The sequence below is a fragment of the Pygoscelis adeliae genome, unplaced genomic scaffold, assembly GCF_000699105.1.
Source record: "Pygoscelis adeliae isolate BGI_AS28 unplaced genomic scaffold, ASM69910v1 Scaffold402, whole genome shotgun sequence".
In the NCBI taxonomy this organism is placed as follows: domain Eukaryota; kingdom Metazoa; phylum Chordata; class Aves; order Sphenisciformes; family Spheniscidae; genus Pygoscelis; species Pygoscelis adeliae.
The window spans coordinates 7,659,136-7,678,593 of NW_008824411.1; the positions used below are offsets into that span (position 1 = coordinate 7,659,136).

The 19,458-nt window shown below is 37.1% G+C and overlaps 1 protein-coding gene across 2 annotated transcripts in view; it reads right to left on the reverse strand.

Moving 5' to 3' along the window:
- RALGPS2 (Ral GEF with PH domain and SH3 binding motif 2) overlaps window positions 1-19,458 on the reverse strand; it is a 105,488-nt gene that overhangs the window by 9,334 nt on the left and 76,696 nt on the right. Inside the window, exons 13-16 of one of the 2 annotated variants that reach the window (XM_009320644.1) lie at window positions 12,635-12,689; window positions 9,099-9,176; window positions 7,422-7,527; window positions 6,596-6,688 (exon numbers count right to left, since the gene is read on the reverse strand). In XM_009320644.1, the coding sequence (XP_009318919.1) occupies window positions 6,596-6,688; window positions 7,422-7,527; window positions 9,099-9,176; window positions 12,635-12,689 (332 nt within the window). The remainder of the gene's footprint in view (window positions 1-6,595; window positions 6,689-7,421; window positions 7,528-9,098; window positions 9,177-12,634; window positions 12,690-19,458) is intronic. The other variant, XM_009320645.1, reaches the window with a different exon arrangement.

Below are 19,458 nucleotides of genomic sequence, written 5' to 3' on the forward strand. Positions count from 1 at the left end.
TTCATAATTTGCATAGGGTTTTCAGTAACAGCACTGGACAAGACTAAGGGACACAGGCAGGAAATTTGTAAAAGAAGGGAGTACCTCAGAGCCTGCCTCTGAACTTCCTTGAACTGAGAAGGCATTGAGTTTGGAGAATTAATTCAAACCCATCTCTACAGCAAACATAATTTGGAATGGCCAGAAGATGCTGGGATGATATCCAAAAGACAATTAATAAAACAAAAGCTATTCATGTATTTCATGACATGCGTCCTGGCACACAGCTCAGTAAAATTGATATTGATAAAGCCAGTGGAGCCTGGGTCACCAGTATTCAAGACTATACCTTTAAATATTGGCAAGATTTACGAGGACTTGCAGAATGAACCATTTTCATACCTAGGAAGTTTCTGTCTTACAGAAAATAATTTATTATTATAATTCAAAGATTCAGTGCCATATAAAGAGAATTTCTTATGTATACTAAGAATACAGGAAATACAAAAAACGTAAAGGAGTGGTCCATTATGAAACAGATTAAACCATTTGACAAATAATATTATTGAAGTGTATGCTTTAGATGATTTTCTGTGCTATATCAACAAAAATAGCATAATATAAACATTTAAAATATAAAACGTGTAATTAATATGCATAAATTTAGCTAGCATATACAAAATAGAGACAACTGTAAAACAGAAATAGAGACAATCTGAATTAAGCAAGAGTAGCTATTCTCCCACACCTTGTACACAAACAGCTGGGACTAGCTTCTGTTTCCTTTATTCCAGTTTAACTCTACTTATATTTGATCCTTTACAGAACCAAAGCAGTAAAACTGAGACCAAATGTGATCTCGCAGTGACAGAACACGCTGCCTGGAACTTACATATGGGAACATCTGACAATATAGGTTCTGATCCTGAAAATACTTTCACATGTGAGTAGTTTTATTTCTGTATTCGAGACCTTGCATAAAAGATTTGCCATGTGTCCAGTCATTATGCAAATCAAAACTTTTATTCTTGTTTTTTGCAGTTTAATTGTAGTAAATTTACTAGTAAGGGACAGCAAGGAATAATGGGCTCCAAATTCTGGCTTGGTTTGTTAGATCCCCCATCTGTGTACTATTTTCTCGTTTCCTAACTTTCAGTATATCCTTCTCAGCAGCCACCCAGTGCATGATGCATTCAGTTCACTACTTCACGTGATATATCTGGTTATGGTGTCAGAAACAAGGTTACTCGGTGATTCAGCCTAATGGAATTACTGGTAGCAATTGGTAATGGAATTACTTGTAGCAATTTCTCTACAAATACACAATGAGGGGAATCTTCAAAAAGAGGTAACATTTCTGAGCAGATTGATTGTGTCCATTTGGATATTTGAGATAATAAATAGGAACAAAATGTGTTTTATTGAAGTATTCCATATGAAAATTTGCATTTTCTGTAACATGGATTTTTAAGAACTTAATACCTCAAACTGAAAAATCGCATTCAAGAATTTGGAGCTTTGAACTTCATTTGAAATCTGAATTCAGATTTGGATCCGAAATTCGTAAATGATCTAATAAGCAATCAAAGCTGAAATTTCTGCCTTTAATGGTGGCTATTGCACAAGAAAATAAAAAGGTGTAGAAGCTAATAACAATTCCACCCAACTAATATATAGCACTTGTTTGTCATCGTTATTACTCAAAGTGCTTTGCACACTGAGCCGGCAGTGTGCCCAGGCGGCTAAGAAGGCCAACGGCATCCTGGCCTGTATCAGCAATAGTGTGGCCAGCAGAAGCAGGGAAGTGATCGTGCCCCTGTACTCGGCACTGGTGAGGCCACACCTCGAATACTGTGTTCAGTTTTGGGCCCCTCACTACAAGAAGGACGTTGAGATGCTGGAACGTGTCCAGAGAAGGGCAACGAGGCTGGTGAGGGGTCTGGAGAACAAGTCTTATGAGGAGCGGCTGAGGGAGCTGGGGTTGTTTAGCCTGGAGAAAAGGAGGCTGAGGGGAGACCTCATTGCTCTCTACAACTACCTGAAAGGAGGTTGTAGCGAGGTGGGTGTCGGTCTCTTCTCCCAAGTAACTGGCGAAAGGACGAGAGGAAATGGCCTCAAGTTGCGCCAGGGGAGGTTTAGATTGGATGTAAGGAAAAATTTCTTTACTGAAAGAGTAGTTAAACATTGGAACAGGCTGCCCAGGGAAGGGGTTGAGTCACCATCCCTGGAAGTATTTAAAAGACGGGTAGATGGGGCGCTTAGGGACATGGTTTAGTGGGCATGGTGGTGTTGGGTCGATGGTTGGACTCTATGATCTTAGAGGTCTCTTCCAACCTTAATGATTCTATGATTCTATGAAACTGCCTGACCAACAACTATCAAGTTTTCTGGAGTGCCAATAAATGGGACTATTTCTGAATATAACATGCAACGGAAGGCTCGGAGTGAACAAGGGTTCACTCTCAAGCGTGAAGGCTCAGAAAGTCTCTGTCGCTTTTCCAAGTACCTACAAACATGGAAAAATCTCTCATGCATGCTGTGTTGTCACAGAAATTGGCAAGATTTTTCCAGCCCAATCACTATAAACAGTTTTTTATGGGTGTACTCACATTTTTCAGGCAAATGCTTCCTTTAAGACTAATTTTAAGTTGGCTATTTTTACTATTGTCCTTTTCTAAAGGTGTGCAAGTGCTATAGTTTTATCACAGAAGCTTGTTTGTGGGCACCATTTCAGCATATGAGATAAAACCTTAAGCATTCTACACATATTCCTCTCAGATTCTCCTGTACCACATCTCTGGGCTCTGAAGTACACGTGCTCATTATAGACAATTTTCCATTATTCTAGTAATAACTGAAACCTGTTCACTATTTGAAATACAAAGCTCATTATATTTAGTAGTCTTACTAGATGCAGCTAAAGAAAATTTGTCACATCCAGGTATTTACAGCATCCTCTTCCTTTGGACTAGATTCACAACTAGAATACACACTATACTGGATGCAGTCCTTTGACCATAGACATGAGAAGAAGAGCTGGCTTGCCTATGTCTATTAGGGAGGGGACTTCTTGCCCCTTTTTGCTGGATTACACTGGGATTTTTATGAGCTAATTTTCCAAAGAGTTTGGCTATTATAAGCCTGGAAGAGCTTTCAGTGTCAGTGCATTCCAAGTCCTCAGTCTCAGCTGCCTGAAGCAATAGCAGCAGCAGAATGGTCAAAAGCATGCCTGTAATCAAGACACATTTACCATGAGAGCTCTAGCCAGGAAACTTTATATAGCGGACTGACTTCTTCATTGCCAGCCTTCCTTTCCATGTCACAGAGGCTTTAAGGAAGGAAGCTGGAAAGACAGATGACTCCAGAAGATGCTTGGAATATTTTATCTAGGTAAATCTCAAATGTATCAATCTTTGAAAAAGAAACCTGCTTCAAAGTAGACAGCATCATCCTTTTTATCCATTTAATCCGGACAGTAACAAAACAAAACCTAGATCTAGTCTCAAATCTCTTCATTTTTCAGAACTGACCTCTTAGGAATATCACTGGACAGAATTTGTACAGTGAACATATACTCATGCACTAGCTATCTACAGATGGTTGACCATCTACAGTTTATTCTCTCTTGATTAATTTTCTTTCTGAAAATGCAACCAAATGTGAATTGAAGCATGACACTTGACAAATCACCTTTACAGACTCCAGAACAAAAGCTGAGGCTTTGTACAATAACCCTGTAGTGAAATGGATGGAAATCTAAGCCATCAATGGCTAGGCTAAAAGTACAACACAGGTAGACTAGCTGAGCAAAGTTACTGATCACCTATTATTAGGCTGTTTAATAAACTGCAGCCTCTCCCCCTAATCCCCCAACCTCAGTCTCCCACAGCAGTTACCAGGTTATCTTCCACCTTAATTTCAGCATAAAGATTATACTCTGTGTTATAACCACCTTTGGAGCAGAAGTATGTGTGCATTCACTGTGAACTATTTGTTTACATAAAAGACAGTTCTAACCATAGCTAATAGGTATTACGTTATTTTAATCATGACTGCACCTGGGAAACCAAATCAGATACCTGAGCTTTATAACATGCTTTGCATCCACAAACAGAACAAAATACGTTCACTCCCCTAATAAGCTAAAAGCAAGACATCAGCTGCGTACAGACAAATCCAAGGTTGTGCTGGATAGTTCAGTCCAATTCCACAAAGCCAACTGTTAAAAAAATAAATCTGCTCTAGCAGTCATTGCTTTTTACTACTGCTTCTCTATCTCCCTTTCCTAGGAATTGGATTGCTCAAACTCCGCCAAGTATTCGCAAGCCATAATACTGGCAGGCTTCTGATGGGTAATCCTGCCAGCGTTATGGACTTGAATGTCTCCTAGCCTCTATCTGCAAACTTTGTTATTGGTCTGCTGGCACATCCTTGACAAATAAACACAAGAACATAAGGATACGAGAGATTTTAGCTTCTTAGGCACTAGTCTCTTTTCACTAGTTATTTAGTTGTTGTAGGCACCACAACACATCGGTGACTTGGGGAATATTAAAAGTCAACTCAATAGGTTCAGAAAATAATTTTTGAAAGAGCATTCTAAATGGATATGACCGCATTTCAACACAAAAGTAAAGGCTTTTGCGGTAACAGAGACCACAAGAGATCAAGAGGATCAGATACCAAACTTGAATGTTTACATTTGTTACTTCATTCACTTTTCCTAAAGAAAGGGCAAGACCATTGAAATGGTTAAAATTGTTATTCTGAAGGAAACATATAAGCATATAAGCAAATTGACCACATAAAAATTCAATATACTTAATTTCCAAACAATAAAATTACCAGCTATGCAATTTTTCCAAGTTCTCTAAACCTGTATGTTATTTAGATTGTTTTAAAATACTTATACACAATACTGAAAAAGCTTCTGATTGAATAGGTGCAAGTATGGTAAAGTCTTCCATCATTCAGTACTTAGACAGTGGGCAAGAGAGACTTACAAATGCATATTCTAGTCTTAAAAGAAAACAAAATGCAATTTTGGCACAAAGCCTTAAGGCATCACATCAGTAACAGGAGCACAAAGTCTGACATTACAAAAAATTTCTTTTCCATTTCTCAGCGTTTCCGGAAAAAACAAGCAACTAACTGTTAGTGACATAATGCCAGCACAAGTTGTCTCTTGGTTCTTTCTTCTTCTTTTGCTTTAATACTTCACATTGCTGCTCATAATAGTTTACAAGTCTGCTCTTTCCAACTACCTTTACTTTTAATGAGACAGACTCCTTCCATAAGGTTTTCACTGATACCAGAGGCAAATGCATCCAAACACATACACTTCTCTAAAGACACCCAGGAGAAAGTATGCTTGGCTAACAGGCTTTTGGTCTGGGCTAGTATTGTCTTAACTGGCAAGACAAATTAAGTAGGATCAGTTTCGATTTCACCTAAGCAATCAAAGCTAGTAAGGGTGGGGCAGATGGCAAAGAAACTATGCAAATATTTCTACAAGTAATTAGCTATTATTATACTTTGAGTATTAGAATACTGTTTCCTAATGAGCTTTCAATAGAAGTGGAAAGTGCACAATTTTTTTGTAGATTAAGACGACATTACACACAAACTTTCCACACAGAAAATTCAAATATCCAGGAGTCTACCAATCAGAAATCTTAAGCTTCAAATCTCTACCCTCTGAACATAAAAATGTTAGGATAAGAAAACAGTATTTTGTACCTTACAAGGATTCTAGAAGTATATCTCAGTTTGTAAAATTACTTAAGCTTTATGCAAAGAAAATGTTTTTCAGTGACAGTTGTCATAAATTAAACTGCAACACTGGCCAAGGTAACTATAAGTAATGGTTCAGAGTAGTGAATGAATGTGGAAAAAGATCCAAGTATCTCAAATTTTACCCAGTTTCTCAACAGAATCCCTGGCGGCATCCTCTTCCATTGTAATTAACCAGTGAAAACAGGAACTATGCACATCATAACAACCCTGGAACACCTACAGAAAATCCTTTTACTACTTCCCCACATAAGCGAAGTATTTTTAGCTTCTTTCAAATAAAGTTGCAGCGAATAAAAGTAAAGCCAGCATCATATGACATGCTAGCTCTCTGCTTAACATATGAAGTGTTTTGAACTCCGTTGTAGTTAACGGATTACAGGATTAAACAGAAAAAGAGAGTAGTCTAATTTTACCACATATATGAAATCAGTGCATGTTTAATGTCATATGTAGTGACTTCTCAAGTCTTTCCACACGAATGCTTGTTGGATTTCAAGTAGCAACAAACTGTTGCAAGACTCAGATCATCAAAAGATATGACTTCTAGCTTAGAAAAACAGACAGACCCAATGACATAGTTCCCTTCCTAATACACCAACAAATTCAGAGACCCATGGCATATGCAAAGCAGATGTTCTTGGTGTAGCATATAAACATGCATGATATTTCCATTAGGGCATAGCCATATGAGGTGACTGACTGGAAGACAGGACAGTGCTGACTAGAAATCATGCAAATTCTGAACTACTCTCAGTGTTTACATCAGGAAATCACATTTTAATTTTGGCAGATGATACTGGAATATGCCTGCTTTACATACGTGTTTTCTCTCCGTAGCCTTCAGAGATTTTGCAGCGTAGTAAAAGAGTTGGGTTCCACACAGTGCTACCCAGTATTTTGTCCAAGATGCTACCTAAAGAGAAAAGAGAAAAAAACAAAAGTGCAACAGATAAGTGAAATGTTTCGTAATATTGAGCTGTAAAATAGCAGGCATCATCCTGCAAGAACATGACAGCACTAACTGTCTAACCAAACCATCAGCCATGTTTTCAAAGCTGCTGTTTCTAGTTATTCGTGTAGGCCGATGAATGCATTAAATATCTAGAAAGCAGAAAGAACATGTGCCTTTCCTCACTAATCTGAGAAAAATTTTCTGCAGCTTACTCCATACTTTCTGCAACCCTTATTGAAGGCTTCATTCAGTTAGAGTACGTTTGTCCCTCTTCTTTTCCATTTTATGTACTGCCATAAGGTATCCCCCATTGTCATGAATATGTATTTTGATTTATAATTCATAATCAAGCATTTGCAATGCAAATGCTAAGGGTTATTATCTCTTGATAAATTGTTATGATCCACCTACCTTTCAGGAAGACAAAACATGCTCCTCTCTTTCAAAGTTATCAGTAATTGTAAGAAATTTTATGTAGCATTACACTTCTCTTCTACTCCCTAGATTACGGGTATAGCCTTATAAACTGAATAAATCCACCAAACAGAAGAATGCAAACTCTAGCAGTGACCCTAAGCTTTAATCAGCAAGGCAGAGGAGATTTCGGACACTTGAATTAGTTGCACAATGGCCATTTTATTGTATTTATAACTGGGCAAAGGAAGAGGGTGAGAAAATGAATTAAAAATCTTACTGTAGGTTTTTTGCCTTCTTTCAACAAAGTCTTCCTCCTGAGAACACCTTGAATAGTAACTGCTCCTGGATACAAATGAACAGCCAAATCTTCAGATTCTAGGGAGCTGAAAGGAGCATGTGAAGATTTGTGTGAAAAAAATATCTTTCCTAAAGTAGTTTTCCAATCATTACTACAAACTAATGCAAACATCTGTATTTTAATTTAGAAATGTCAACTTTTTATTTATTGGACTTCATCGTGGAAAAAGACTTTGGCTGTTACAAGGGATTGCTGTTGTGGAATTTACACTCACAAGCAAAAGTGATCAGAAAAATTAATTAGCCAAGCAGGTAATCCTTAATTAAAAAAAATTAAGACTCAAGACACAACTGAAATACAAGAACAATTAATTTGAAAAAGCAAACATTTGAAGTACATTCATACAGTTGCTGTATGTGTTAAAACCTCTCCTTCAGCCCTTGCAAGAAAGATTTTTTTTTTTTTTTGTTAGAAACACTGGAATCATTAGCACATCAAAAACGAAGCATAGCTCAAACATGCAATCTTCAAAATATCTGAAAGCAAGAAGAGTGGGCAGGAGCAGTAATAGAGTAGAAACCCGAACCACAGCTTTAAGGTGTTTTAATGCACCTGGTGCTCTACTAATCATCTACCCTATGTAGGATCTAAGAGTAATGGGCCAAAACAAATGCCAGGTACAGCACTGTGAAAAGAAAACTTAGCCTTATTAAAATTATGAAGCTGACTGGCTTACAAAACATTTTCAATCTGAAAAAAATTACAACAGGAATTATTTCAGTAAATGTCAATCAGAGCATATAACTAAATTGCTGAACCCAGCAGCTTTCTAGAAAAGCCGAGAAATAGAACAGCGCCTGAAACTCATTTTGAAGTAAGCCAGGATTTGCTGTTTCATCCATTCTAACATTCACGAACGTTCAAAGTAAATTGGAAATCTAGCAAATATTTTCATTGCAGCACCTACTGAAGATGATGATATGGAGACAATTTTGGACATTGATAGATGTAAACATGAGTTTAATAGAGTGAGACAATGCTTGCTTCTTAACATGAAAAAAGCTTCACAATTAACGGCCATCTCTTTCCCAACTACAGTGCCACACAGCTGGAGACAGAGTTTTTATTTTAACTAATCAGAATAATCAGTTATATTACTCTGTCAGCTTGCAAATAATACAATATATAATAAATTAGGGCCAATTTTAATGTGTTATTCATTTTAGCCATATGTCTGATTTCAGGGAAGAGGGGAAAAGAAGTTCAATACAGAACTGCCAGCAAAGAAAACATCTTGAATGCCATCCATTAGCACAAGCAGCAGCTTTGTTGTCCACATGAGAACTATCAACACTGCTATACAGTGGCAGGCAGTTAAAAAGCTACCTCTGGTAAAACATCTTTAAGCCTTGATACAAAGATCCAATGGTTCAGAATTTGGATTTGCAGACCAGAATGAACAAAAGCCCTTCTGGTGATATAGATTAAGTCATAGAAGAGGAAAGCTTTAAGTCTGAAGAGAAAGGTCTCTACCTTTATTTTGACACGTAAGTTAGAAAGTTGACATCAGAAAACACCCACTTAATTATTAAACCAAACCAAATCACCAACACCAGAGGGAAAGTTTGACACCTCTGTGTGCAGTGGGGATTGTACCTGCTGGCCTTCATGTGGCCTCGATAGCCATTTCGTGACACTCTTGTCCCCGGACCGAGAGAATGGTACAACCTGTTCCTGTTGGATTCCATTATAAATTGTACGCATTACATATACTTTTATTCACACAAACAGCACGACTGCTAAAACAGCATACTATTTTTTTTTTTTTTGGTGTGCATATCACAAAGCCACTTCTTCCACATAAGAAACAGGATAATTTTAATTAGAAAAATGCATGAAGGGGTAGATAACATGTTTTTTTATTTCATCAGATGTTCTCTTTGTCAGAACTCATAATACTGAAGTGTTTTATCGGCACTGAAGAATAATACATTTTGAAAGCAAAGTCTACATTTACTTCTTAGAGATTAAATCAGTGTAAAAGAACCATATTAATAAAACTTGTCTCTAAATTCTGACTTTAGATGTTACTACAGAAGAAAATGGTTTCAACTTCTGTGAGTATGCACACACACAAGCTGTTGGGCTGAGAGGAAGCAAAAACTATCAAAATATGCCTGACATTGTTTAAAATACTGTTTTATTAAGTAACATTGAAATAAGCTAAGCAGTATTTAAATTCTCCAGTTCATATAAGCTTTAAACTTTACCGACAAGCTTCACATTTTAGAGTCCTTAACCTGATCTATACTGTTATCCCTTGCCAGGACTTGTGTTCTAGACCTGCCTTTTGAATACTGCTTTGCTTCATTGAACCTTGTTTTTCTGGATCAGATCCCTTAGTCAACTGAATTCCATCTAAGTCAATAGAAGCATAGGCACTTTGTCCTCACCTCCTATTTTTTATCCGTTTTTCTAGTTGCTTGTATTATGCTGAGAGATTGAAAATCAGCTCTAATTCTGCAGAAGCCGGCAGTTAAGTACAAGCCTATGAGAATTTTACAGGCAAAATCTCCTATATAGTATAAATCTAACAATCTGTCACCTGTGAAGAGGGGCTTTGCATTAGCTGGAAAGCTGCTTATGTATGGACAGGGCAGCATTTCTCAGAATGGGAAACCTAAACAAGTAGCATTGTCATGTTTCAATCTGAAATCAGAATAGCATATAGCAGGCAAACAAAACAGGCTTAAAGAAGGGATACAGTAAAGGTCAGCAGCATTAAACAAGAAGAATAGGGGATACTGTAATATGAGCTGTATATTTATGTGTACATACCTTTTGCATGCAAATGGAATACGTTTTCTTCTTACCTTTAAGCTTGTTTTTTTGCATAACAAGGAGGCTATCACTCTTGGATTCAAGCTATTTCAGGGAAGTCTATTCAGAGACACTCAGGATGACAACCAATGAGACTGAAGTGCCACTTAGTATACTGCCCTTAACATGATATAACTGTCAGAACTTGGAATTAAAGTCCTTCAAGTAATTTTGATTAGCCTAAAGGGACACACCAATGCTGAAAGCTCTTTCTCAAGTTTCAAACTAAGTTTCTGTTGCACTTAAAAACCATCGTTGACTCTAGTCCTCATCCCTTCTGCATTTCCCAGTTACAAACAACAGGAGGGCCAGGAAAACCAAGAATATTTGTTACAATTCCTCCTGTTACCTGGGGAATCTGTGTGTGGAGTATCTAATTTCTTCCTGTTAAGCATATGATGCAGATTTAAGCCGTCCTACCCAAAGATCGTGTTCCTAAATCACTGGGAAATACTTAATTCCTACTCGCACTACATAGAAAGTAGTCATTAATAACACTGGATGTATCCCAATTTTGCCAGTAGCTGTTAATTCCAGACAACTAATGCTTCTCCCTCACTTAAAGACTCTTTTGTAAGAATGGAAACCCACTTACAGATCAAAACTAGAGAGACACCCTCCCTAGTTATCTTAAATTTTGACATTTGCATGTCAGTGTGTTAACTATTAAATTCCAGAACATGCTTCATCATCTTATAAACCAAGGAACAAACAAGGTTGCTGCATATCTCTAGGAATTTCACACATGATGTTTTGAATGTCTGTAAGGAACCCAATCCCTCTCCTTGGAAGCAGGCAAGAGAACTCACCCTGAAAAACATGCAACTTCAGAGTTCTCAAAGAGCTCTCTCAGGAGAGAAGAAAGTACTTCAGGCAAGTGGAATTTGGAGGAGGAAGAGGAATCTTCTGACATAATTGTTTGACGTGGAACAAACCTTTTAACTGGGGGGAGTCTGGGCCGGCCAGTTCTCATTAGGACAGGGATGGAAAAACCTCTGCTTTGTCTCAGAAGTCCACACAACAATTCTGGAGAGTGTTACCGTGAGCTTAAGCCTGAGGCTTACTAAAATTTAAGTTTCTTATGCTACTCGGGGTAAAAGCACTCTGTTCACCATTTTGTCTAAGGCTTCTCCACAGAACTTTTTAGCTTTGAGAAATAACCTGAACTTGATTAATTCCAAAAGGCAGCAGGGCAGGAAAAGCAAGAAAACCTTTTGAATGTTGCAGGTTGCATCACAGAGCACATATAAGTTAGAGATTTTCTTTCTGACCCGATTTTCTTTCTATGCTCATGTGGAATGTTCTTATTGCTTACATAATGGAATCATAAGAGCATTTCCTCATGTATGTAATCATATTTATAGCATGAAATATCAGAGGGTTCACCTTTGGCACAGAGAGATTTTCAAAGATTTCTTCCAAAAAGTAACACAGAACTTCAACTGCTTCAATGAATTCAAGCAAAATATAAGGTTTGTGGTAACAGTTCCTGACTATAAGGAGAAGTTCTTTGACACAAATTTCTACAAAACGTATCTTCAAAGCATAGTAGAAAAAGTCATCCATGGCAACTCTGAAGCTGATGGATTACCTGAAACTGAGTTATAGAAGCAAACTACGCGCTGTATTGCACATCTGACTCAGCTGTGGGAAGATGAAATTTCCACCTTTTTTACTGTATTAAACTACAGCTGTTAGTCTTTTTCCACATTGCCAAATACAACATGGGAAAGGATTGAAGTGGCCAGTGTCACCTGGGCGTTTGCAGGTATTGGATAAGGAGCAAGATGTTAATTCTGGACCACAAGATCAGACATTAGCAAGGGGCATTTTTGTGTTTTCCCATGTAACACAAGGGCAAGTAACAATGAAGTGAAGAGCAGATGAGAGAGACAAAACAGGTGACAATGTCCATGACAAGAACAAAGGGACCAAGAATGGATGAAATATCTCAGGGAAAGTGAAAATGAAAACCAGATAGGTCACGTGAGTAGCATACACAGGATATACAAATATATAAAACCAGAAAAATAATTTGGTGTTTAATGGCATTCTGGTTGAGCTATTTAGAAGAATGTGTGTAATGAGTAAGCACCCAATTAGACAAAAGCCCTATTAACTACTAGTGAGCAGAAGGTACTTCTCTGCTGCTTTAACAGATCCAGTGAATTTACTACAGTTTATTAATATTCTCACATACGGAAGATCTCTAGATCACTAAAATAAAGCATCATTTTCAGGACTGAGTGAGAGATTGTAAGTAACAATGTCTGAATAGAGAAATGCAGGTTTTGAGTGGCAGCTTTTCTTACCTTTCAAATGCTGGCCAGGAAGTCTCTTCACTGAGTTCAGAACCATCACTGCTACCTTGAAAAAGATAAGAATGATTGATACTTTATTTCATCATCTACAATCCACCTATTTCAATTATGCCTGTTTCTCCTCAGAATATTTAAGATTAGATGTGTAAAAAATACCTCACTAAAATACTACAATGAAAATACTTTGTGATTTGCTTCAGGAATTTCACATAAACTGAGGTAGAGGTTTGAAGGGACAGGGTCTAAGTGCACATCAAGAAGTTGAAGAAAAGGAGTGCTATTAAATGGGAAAGGCATTTTCAAAATTTAAAGAACATCCTAAACGTGGATTTGTCTGATTAACACAACAAGCATTTAAAAAGAAAGGTCACTTATTTAAATAATTCGTTACGAAGTCATACATGGTCATGACACAGAGGTGCAAATTTGCAGTAGTGCAAACTCATTGCTGAATCTCCAATACATTAGAAGGCTTTGCTGATTTGAGAAGCCTTAAACAACTTTTAAAGCTATCTCCCACTTAGTATATCAGATCACAACAGTATTTTTTCCTTCTGTGCTTCACAAAGTAATCCAATGTTACCTCAAGTATTTTATTTTAAACACTGAAAGTAGAGGAAAAACACAAAATCCAAATATCTGATGCATCCACTCATGGCAGGCCCATAACATACTAACTTTATAATTATAGTAAATCCTATCAGCCTGAAAATTGGCATTTAAATACAGACACAAGGTAGTGTTATCTGTAGAGTCGTTAAAAATCAGTAAATATATATCAGTACAGAAATACTGTTAACAGAACTCAGTAACTTCAGTTACTAACTGTACTATAAACAATGTTCAAGCTGTTGTCTTGCTGGCTCTTCACCTTTCAGACCAGAGCAGCTTCCCATGCCAGCTACCATCCTTGCCCTCCAACACATTCAAGCCAACATGTGTTTTTGGCTCCAGACAACCCCAACTCCTCAGTTTCAGACTAATTCAATGGCAGTTGCTACTAAAAGCCCACCTTTTGGCACACTAACTTTACAGCTTGTTAGCTCTGCCTCCTGAATATCCATATATAAAAGGAAGAATTGATTTACAATGATTTTCAGACAAATAAAAAAAAAAAAACATCTGAATCACTGCACCTTACTTAAGGGTTACCACAGAGAAACAAAGGCTGAAAATGGGAACAAGTTTCCTGTAATTTTACACAGAAAATCAGCAGGGAACAGTGGTGCCCTGAAGAATAAAGCTAATCTGTACAAAGATAAGTCTGGATATCCACTGAGTAAACAGAGAGTAAAGATAGAGGCAATAAAAGTTCACACACAGCAGGGGTAATTCCAGCCAAGAGCCATGAAAATCTCAGCATGGACTGAAGTTCTCTCTGTGCAAAATCCGAGACAAAATACATGCCTTTTTCTGCCAGCCAATTCAACTTAGATACCTCTTTTCCAAACATTAGCTCAACATCCTCATATTAACATGATCTCTAAGGGATACTAGATAATTTGGTCTCAGCTTATCCTGAACTTTTCCTAAAAGAAGGTCCTAACCTGGTTCACACTAACATTACAGTAAAAGGGACTTGTATAGTGGAAGAAGCTGAGACACATAAAAACAATGTTCTGGTGGAGCTACTGGCACCTAAGCTAGGCATAAAGATCTGCAAGAAGGGGAGGTGACTCAACAGGTGACTAATTATTTTCCAGAAGCGTCTTTAAGATTTTAGTACTTGCATTCTCTGATCCTTAAGCATTCAACTCCTTAAAAGGTTACAGCAGCAGGTACCTTGCCCATAAAAGAAAAGTACAGTTACTTATACTTCTGTGACTTATACTTCCTCTGTAGCTACGAGGACAACGTATCAAAGAGCCACAGTTACTACAGTTGAGTGACTTCATTGAACATTACTTCAAGTGACTGTCTGCACAAATTTAATCTATCAGCAGTCAGTCATTCTGGTGCCACAAGGCAGGTAAGTAGAAAGTGACTATAAAAATAATCAAAAGTTCTGTCCAGCACAGTTTACATCTGACCTGCACCATGGAAAAGTAAGCAAATGTGTGGACTGAATTCCACATTGTTCTACACACTTTTACACAGGAATACCACCAGACAGATCATGAAGTATCCCAGGCAAAACTGGAGTAACCAGTTGGAGTAACCTATCCAGATGGAACCTGCTGTTACGGTAGAAGTCTTTGCAAAAACGCAAAACAAAGTTTTTAGTTTCCTGGAAGAAACAACTGTCACTTAATATTTTCAGCAAATTCTACATCCACATCACAGTGAAAAGCTCAATGATTTATTTCATCCAAACAAAAACACAGCTGCACTCTCTGTAAGGCAATATACAAAGTTTCTTCAAATAAACAAGTAACATGGTTTGGGGATGAAGAGACAGAATCAGATGTAACAGAATTCAGAGACAACTTTAAGCAGGTATTTTGGGTAAGACCTCCCAACTGACTGTCTTTGAGGAAGACTGTTTATATCTTATAGTAAGATCTTAAAGTACTGTAATCCTTTTAGCAGGTGGAACGACAATTAGGAAGGTAGGTTTCAAGTATGATGATTTCTCAAGAAAGGGAATCCAGCATCCTGGACCGTTGTGAAGACAAGAGTGAGTTTCCTGAGCCATCTAAACATCGAGCACAAAATGAGGGAACAGCATGAATAGGAAGTGAGTAACTTATGCTACTATCAAGTGCAGTTGCATCGAACTAAGGCACAGACTGCATTATTCTAAGCAAATGTAATAATCCAGTATGGCAGGTCCTGGACTGTTTCTAAGAAGGCCTGATCCAGACCTGTCCAAATAGACAGTTTCTCCTATTTGTTTCTATAGGTTAGCCTACTTATGAATTTTGTAATAATTCTGTCTTGAAGAGATCTTGGGAGATCATCTGGTCCAACATTCTAGTCAAGACAAACCTAACTCGGTGATCAGATTGCTGAGGGCCTCATGTAGTCATGCTCTTCAAGGAGGCAGAGTCTACAGTCTCTCTGAGCAACCTGTTACTGTGTTTCACAACCTGCATGTGAAAAAAGTTTTCCTTGCACGTAATTGAAATTTTCCTTGTTGCTACTTGGAGCAGTCTGTCCTGCAAAATGGTGCAGTAATTCCTGTTTACCCCAGTCATCCAGCCGACGCTATTAGGGACACTTAGAATCTTATTTCCTTATTACTGCATAGATTTAGCTTTATATTAACAGGAAGTGCAACTTTAATATGACTAGAGCTCTACTTGATTGAGGCCCATGTGATAGAAAGCCACATAATTAGAACCCCCTAACAATACTGTATTATGAAGTAAATTTTTATACTTAAAGTAGGCGGATACGTTAAAATTTTATCTGAAATGACATTTTTATGGCAACTATATTAGCTGTGCTAAGAAAGTTATATTTCAAACACTGTACTAAGTACTCTACAGAAATTTAAATGCTAGTGTTGCTTTTTAAAAATGCAAAACAATCTAGAGCAAAAGAGCTGAAATGTCATCTTTCAGAAAGTGATAATCCTTGTTACAGTATCAGTACAGTTACAAAAGTTAAACAGATTTGGGGGATTCATTTAAAAGTTTAATCTGTACCCAAATTGCTAATTACAGTTTTAAAAGCAATGTTAATTTGGTAAAAAGTGGGCCAAACATCACAGCTATTGCTTTAACATTTATATTGATGCCTATACAGGTCTTAAAAAATTGTAACAAAAACCTGGAGAAGGTTGAATTTTAGCATTTGACTAGCCCTCTAACATCTATATAGAACATCTCTAACAGGATTTTTTAGATTCTAAAAAGCTCCAGGAGACTTTTTGCACAACAAAAGTTCTGATACTAAAAAAAACCCCTTTCCCGAAAAGCAAAAGAATATACATTACATCCCTTCCTCCAAAACAAAACAGAGGTGAAAGGAACTGTTTTTAACTTAATAAAAGTTAGATGTCTAGCCAAATTCTGTTTAAACATTAAGTGCACTATTTGACTATCACCTCAACTGGAAATATTTCATTCATTCACTACTTTAAAAATATATCACCTTCTTAAATTCTTCTCAAGTATGTACTCAATATTTGAGTTTTTCCAACAACCTCAAGCAGGTCTTCAGGTTAAACTTAATAACAAATCCTAGGTAGTATAAGTCCTTTCTATTAAGTAATGTTCTACACAAGTTTTGGCTTTATGCAAGAAGCCACTTGACACAAACCACTATCTTCCTAGTTTTCTTTATTGCTAATAAAATTAAAAATTTCTTGTACAGGATTAAAAAAAGTATCAGTTGTGTTTACCTTTACTACATAACATGAAGGCTTTTTCCTATCTTAGGAATAACAGCAATTGGCAAAATGTTTTTTTGCTAACTGTGCTGATTGATGATTATCTGGGAAGTTTCAGAATTGTTTACACAGAGCTCTAGTACTGCAGCTGAATACAGACATGAATTTTCTGTTTGTATTTGTAGATGTGCATATACATATGTCTATGCTACAGCCACACAAACAGTGTGAGGCTAGGTTCCTAGTTATGTGATAGGGAATGCCTATACCACTGCATACCCATTCCCCCCTGGTCACAGCATCCACTCATTGCTGAAAGTCTGAGGATATTGAACATTTAACACAGGCTTCCTTTATCCAGAAGTTAGTCCCCAAAGTTAAACAGGTGTTAATATAAACAAACCAACCCCAAAGAGTTTAAAAAGTATTCAGACTAAAAATTCTTTCCCCTTCTCAAATCTGCATCTAACACTCTCGTGGCTCCAGTTACACAGTGTTTCTAGAGTTCTAGTCACTATAGCTGGTGACTGACCTGACAGAGCTTGAAATTCTAACATGAAAACACAAAAAATTGGTCAAGAGGCCTGAACATCAATTGCTGTAGCACAATACAGCCCAGCTAACATCATGGAGATGGACTCCATGCCCTAAAAGTTATGTTCTGCCTTGTTGAGTCTATGACCATACTGAAAATCCTCATATATATTTAACTAGTTCATTACCATTTAACTATTGTACAGTAAAGTTTAAATAGCTCAACTTTGGCTTGCTAGTTAACCAAACAAGAATGGCATGAAGACTGGCAAATGACTCAAGCAATATGATACCAGAGAATTGACACAAACTTTTAATACCATCACTGATAATGAGTTTCATCATGAAAAACTATCAAAAGCAAATAACCAAATGGATAAAGACAGGGCAGAAACAGGGGGTTTGTACAACTGCATTAATCGCAAAACACCCAGAGCACGTGCTTTGGACCAAACAATACTAATAAGGATTGGGGAAGAAATGGGGTGCTAGAACTCCTGTATATCCCTCTCCTCCTCTCAGATCCAGGCACCTACATGTGCATTTTTAACATACGCATATTATACAGCTTTTATATTTACCCTATCACTAATAAAGTAGTAGTTCACAATAGCAAAACAGGGCATCCGCATTTAGGGCAAGAGGCAGGCATCTATATACTCATTTAAATGGAATATGTTGTGTGTTGTTGTGGTTTTTTTTTTTTTAATATTTCTTCTGCCTGAAACCCTACCCGAACTTTGATCTTCTGATGCAGACTGCTGATGACTCAGAGTCCTAAACACCTGAACAGTATACTACAGAGTAAGGAATCAAACAAACATTGGCTGTGCAGAGTTCTTCCCTACTGTATAGGCTGCCAAAAACCTGAAAGTAAATGCATGTACTGTATACCTACACCTATACTTCATTTATTTAAAGAGAAATATAATCCCTTGTAGAATTCAAGTACTTCAAGATGGTGACTTAATAGAAGAATTCATTAAAATGCTGATATTCTTGTATGCATTTTATGCCAGTTTAGGTTTGAAAATGTACTGTTCTTAGAAAGGCACTTTCTTAACATTAATTCATACTGATTTAAAATACCTTTCTTTGACTCTGCAGCATTAATTTCTCTGATTGCATTAGAATAAAGGCTCAAGTTATTGGAACACAAATGAAGGCAAATGTTCAAGAGCCTTAGTTTTTCCAGAGCTTTCATCCATATCATTGTAGATTAGGGAAAATAAGTGGAAAAAAAGAAATAGTTTGAGAAAGAAAACACTCCAAAGTTAGAATAGAATTTGCATCCAACACTGCCACAAACACAATCCATAAATGTGTTTTCTTTGAATTTTTAAACACCTAAAATTACATTCTCAATTTCAGCCGAGTATTTCTGCGTTCACACCTCGACATCTATTCTTAAGTGGTATACATGTGAGACTGCACCCTTAAAAAAAAAAACCACCCACACAAAACACCTCCTAACCAAAATTACTTTTCATCCCATATGTTAGGTGCTGTAAGGTGAGAAAAGCCACACAGAAGCTATATATGAAGAGGGGTCTATTTTACACTGTCCCTTTACCTGTACAGAATTATTTGGACAATTAGCCATTGTAAACAAATTCAGTTTCAGAAAAGAAATTCAGTAATGCAGCTAAGCCAAATCATAAGAAATGGTGGAAATCCAAAACTTCTGAGAACATTAATGATGCAAGCTGAGCATTGCTGCAACAATACTTAAGGGTACACTTAAGCAAGAAAAGAATACTTAAAAAGTATAAGAAAATCAGGGAGTATTAGAAAACCATATATTCTTAAAAAAAAATCTTATGAATAGAAGGAAGTTTCATGCTATTTCAGAGTGGAACCATGATCTAGTAAAAGCATCTTAATTTATCCTACTTTTAGATGAGGAGGTGACAGTAGGCAAATACATGCAGGAGAACAGCTGGTAAGAGCGTGCAGGTGGTTCCTTCAACCCAGCCAAGAGCAATGCTTAGACCTCAGAAGGGCA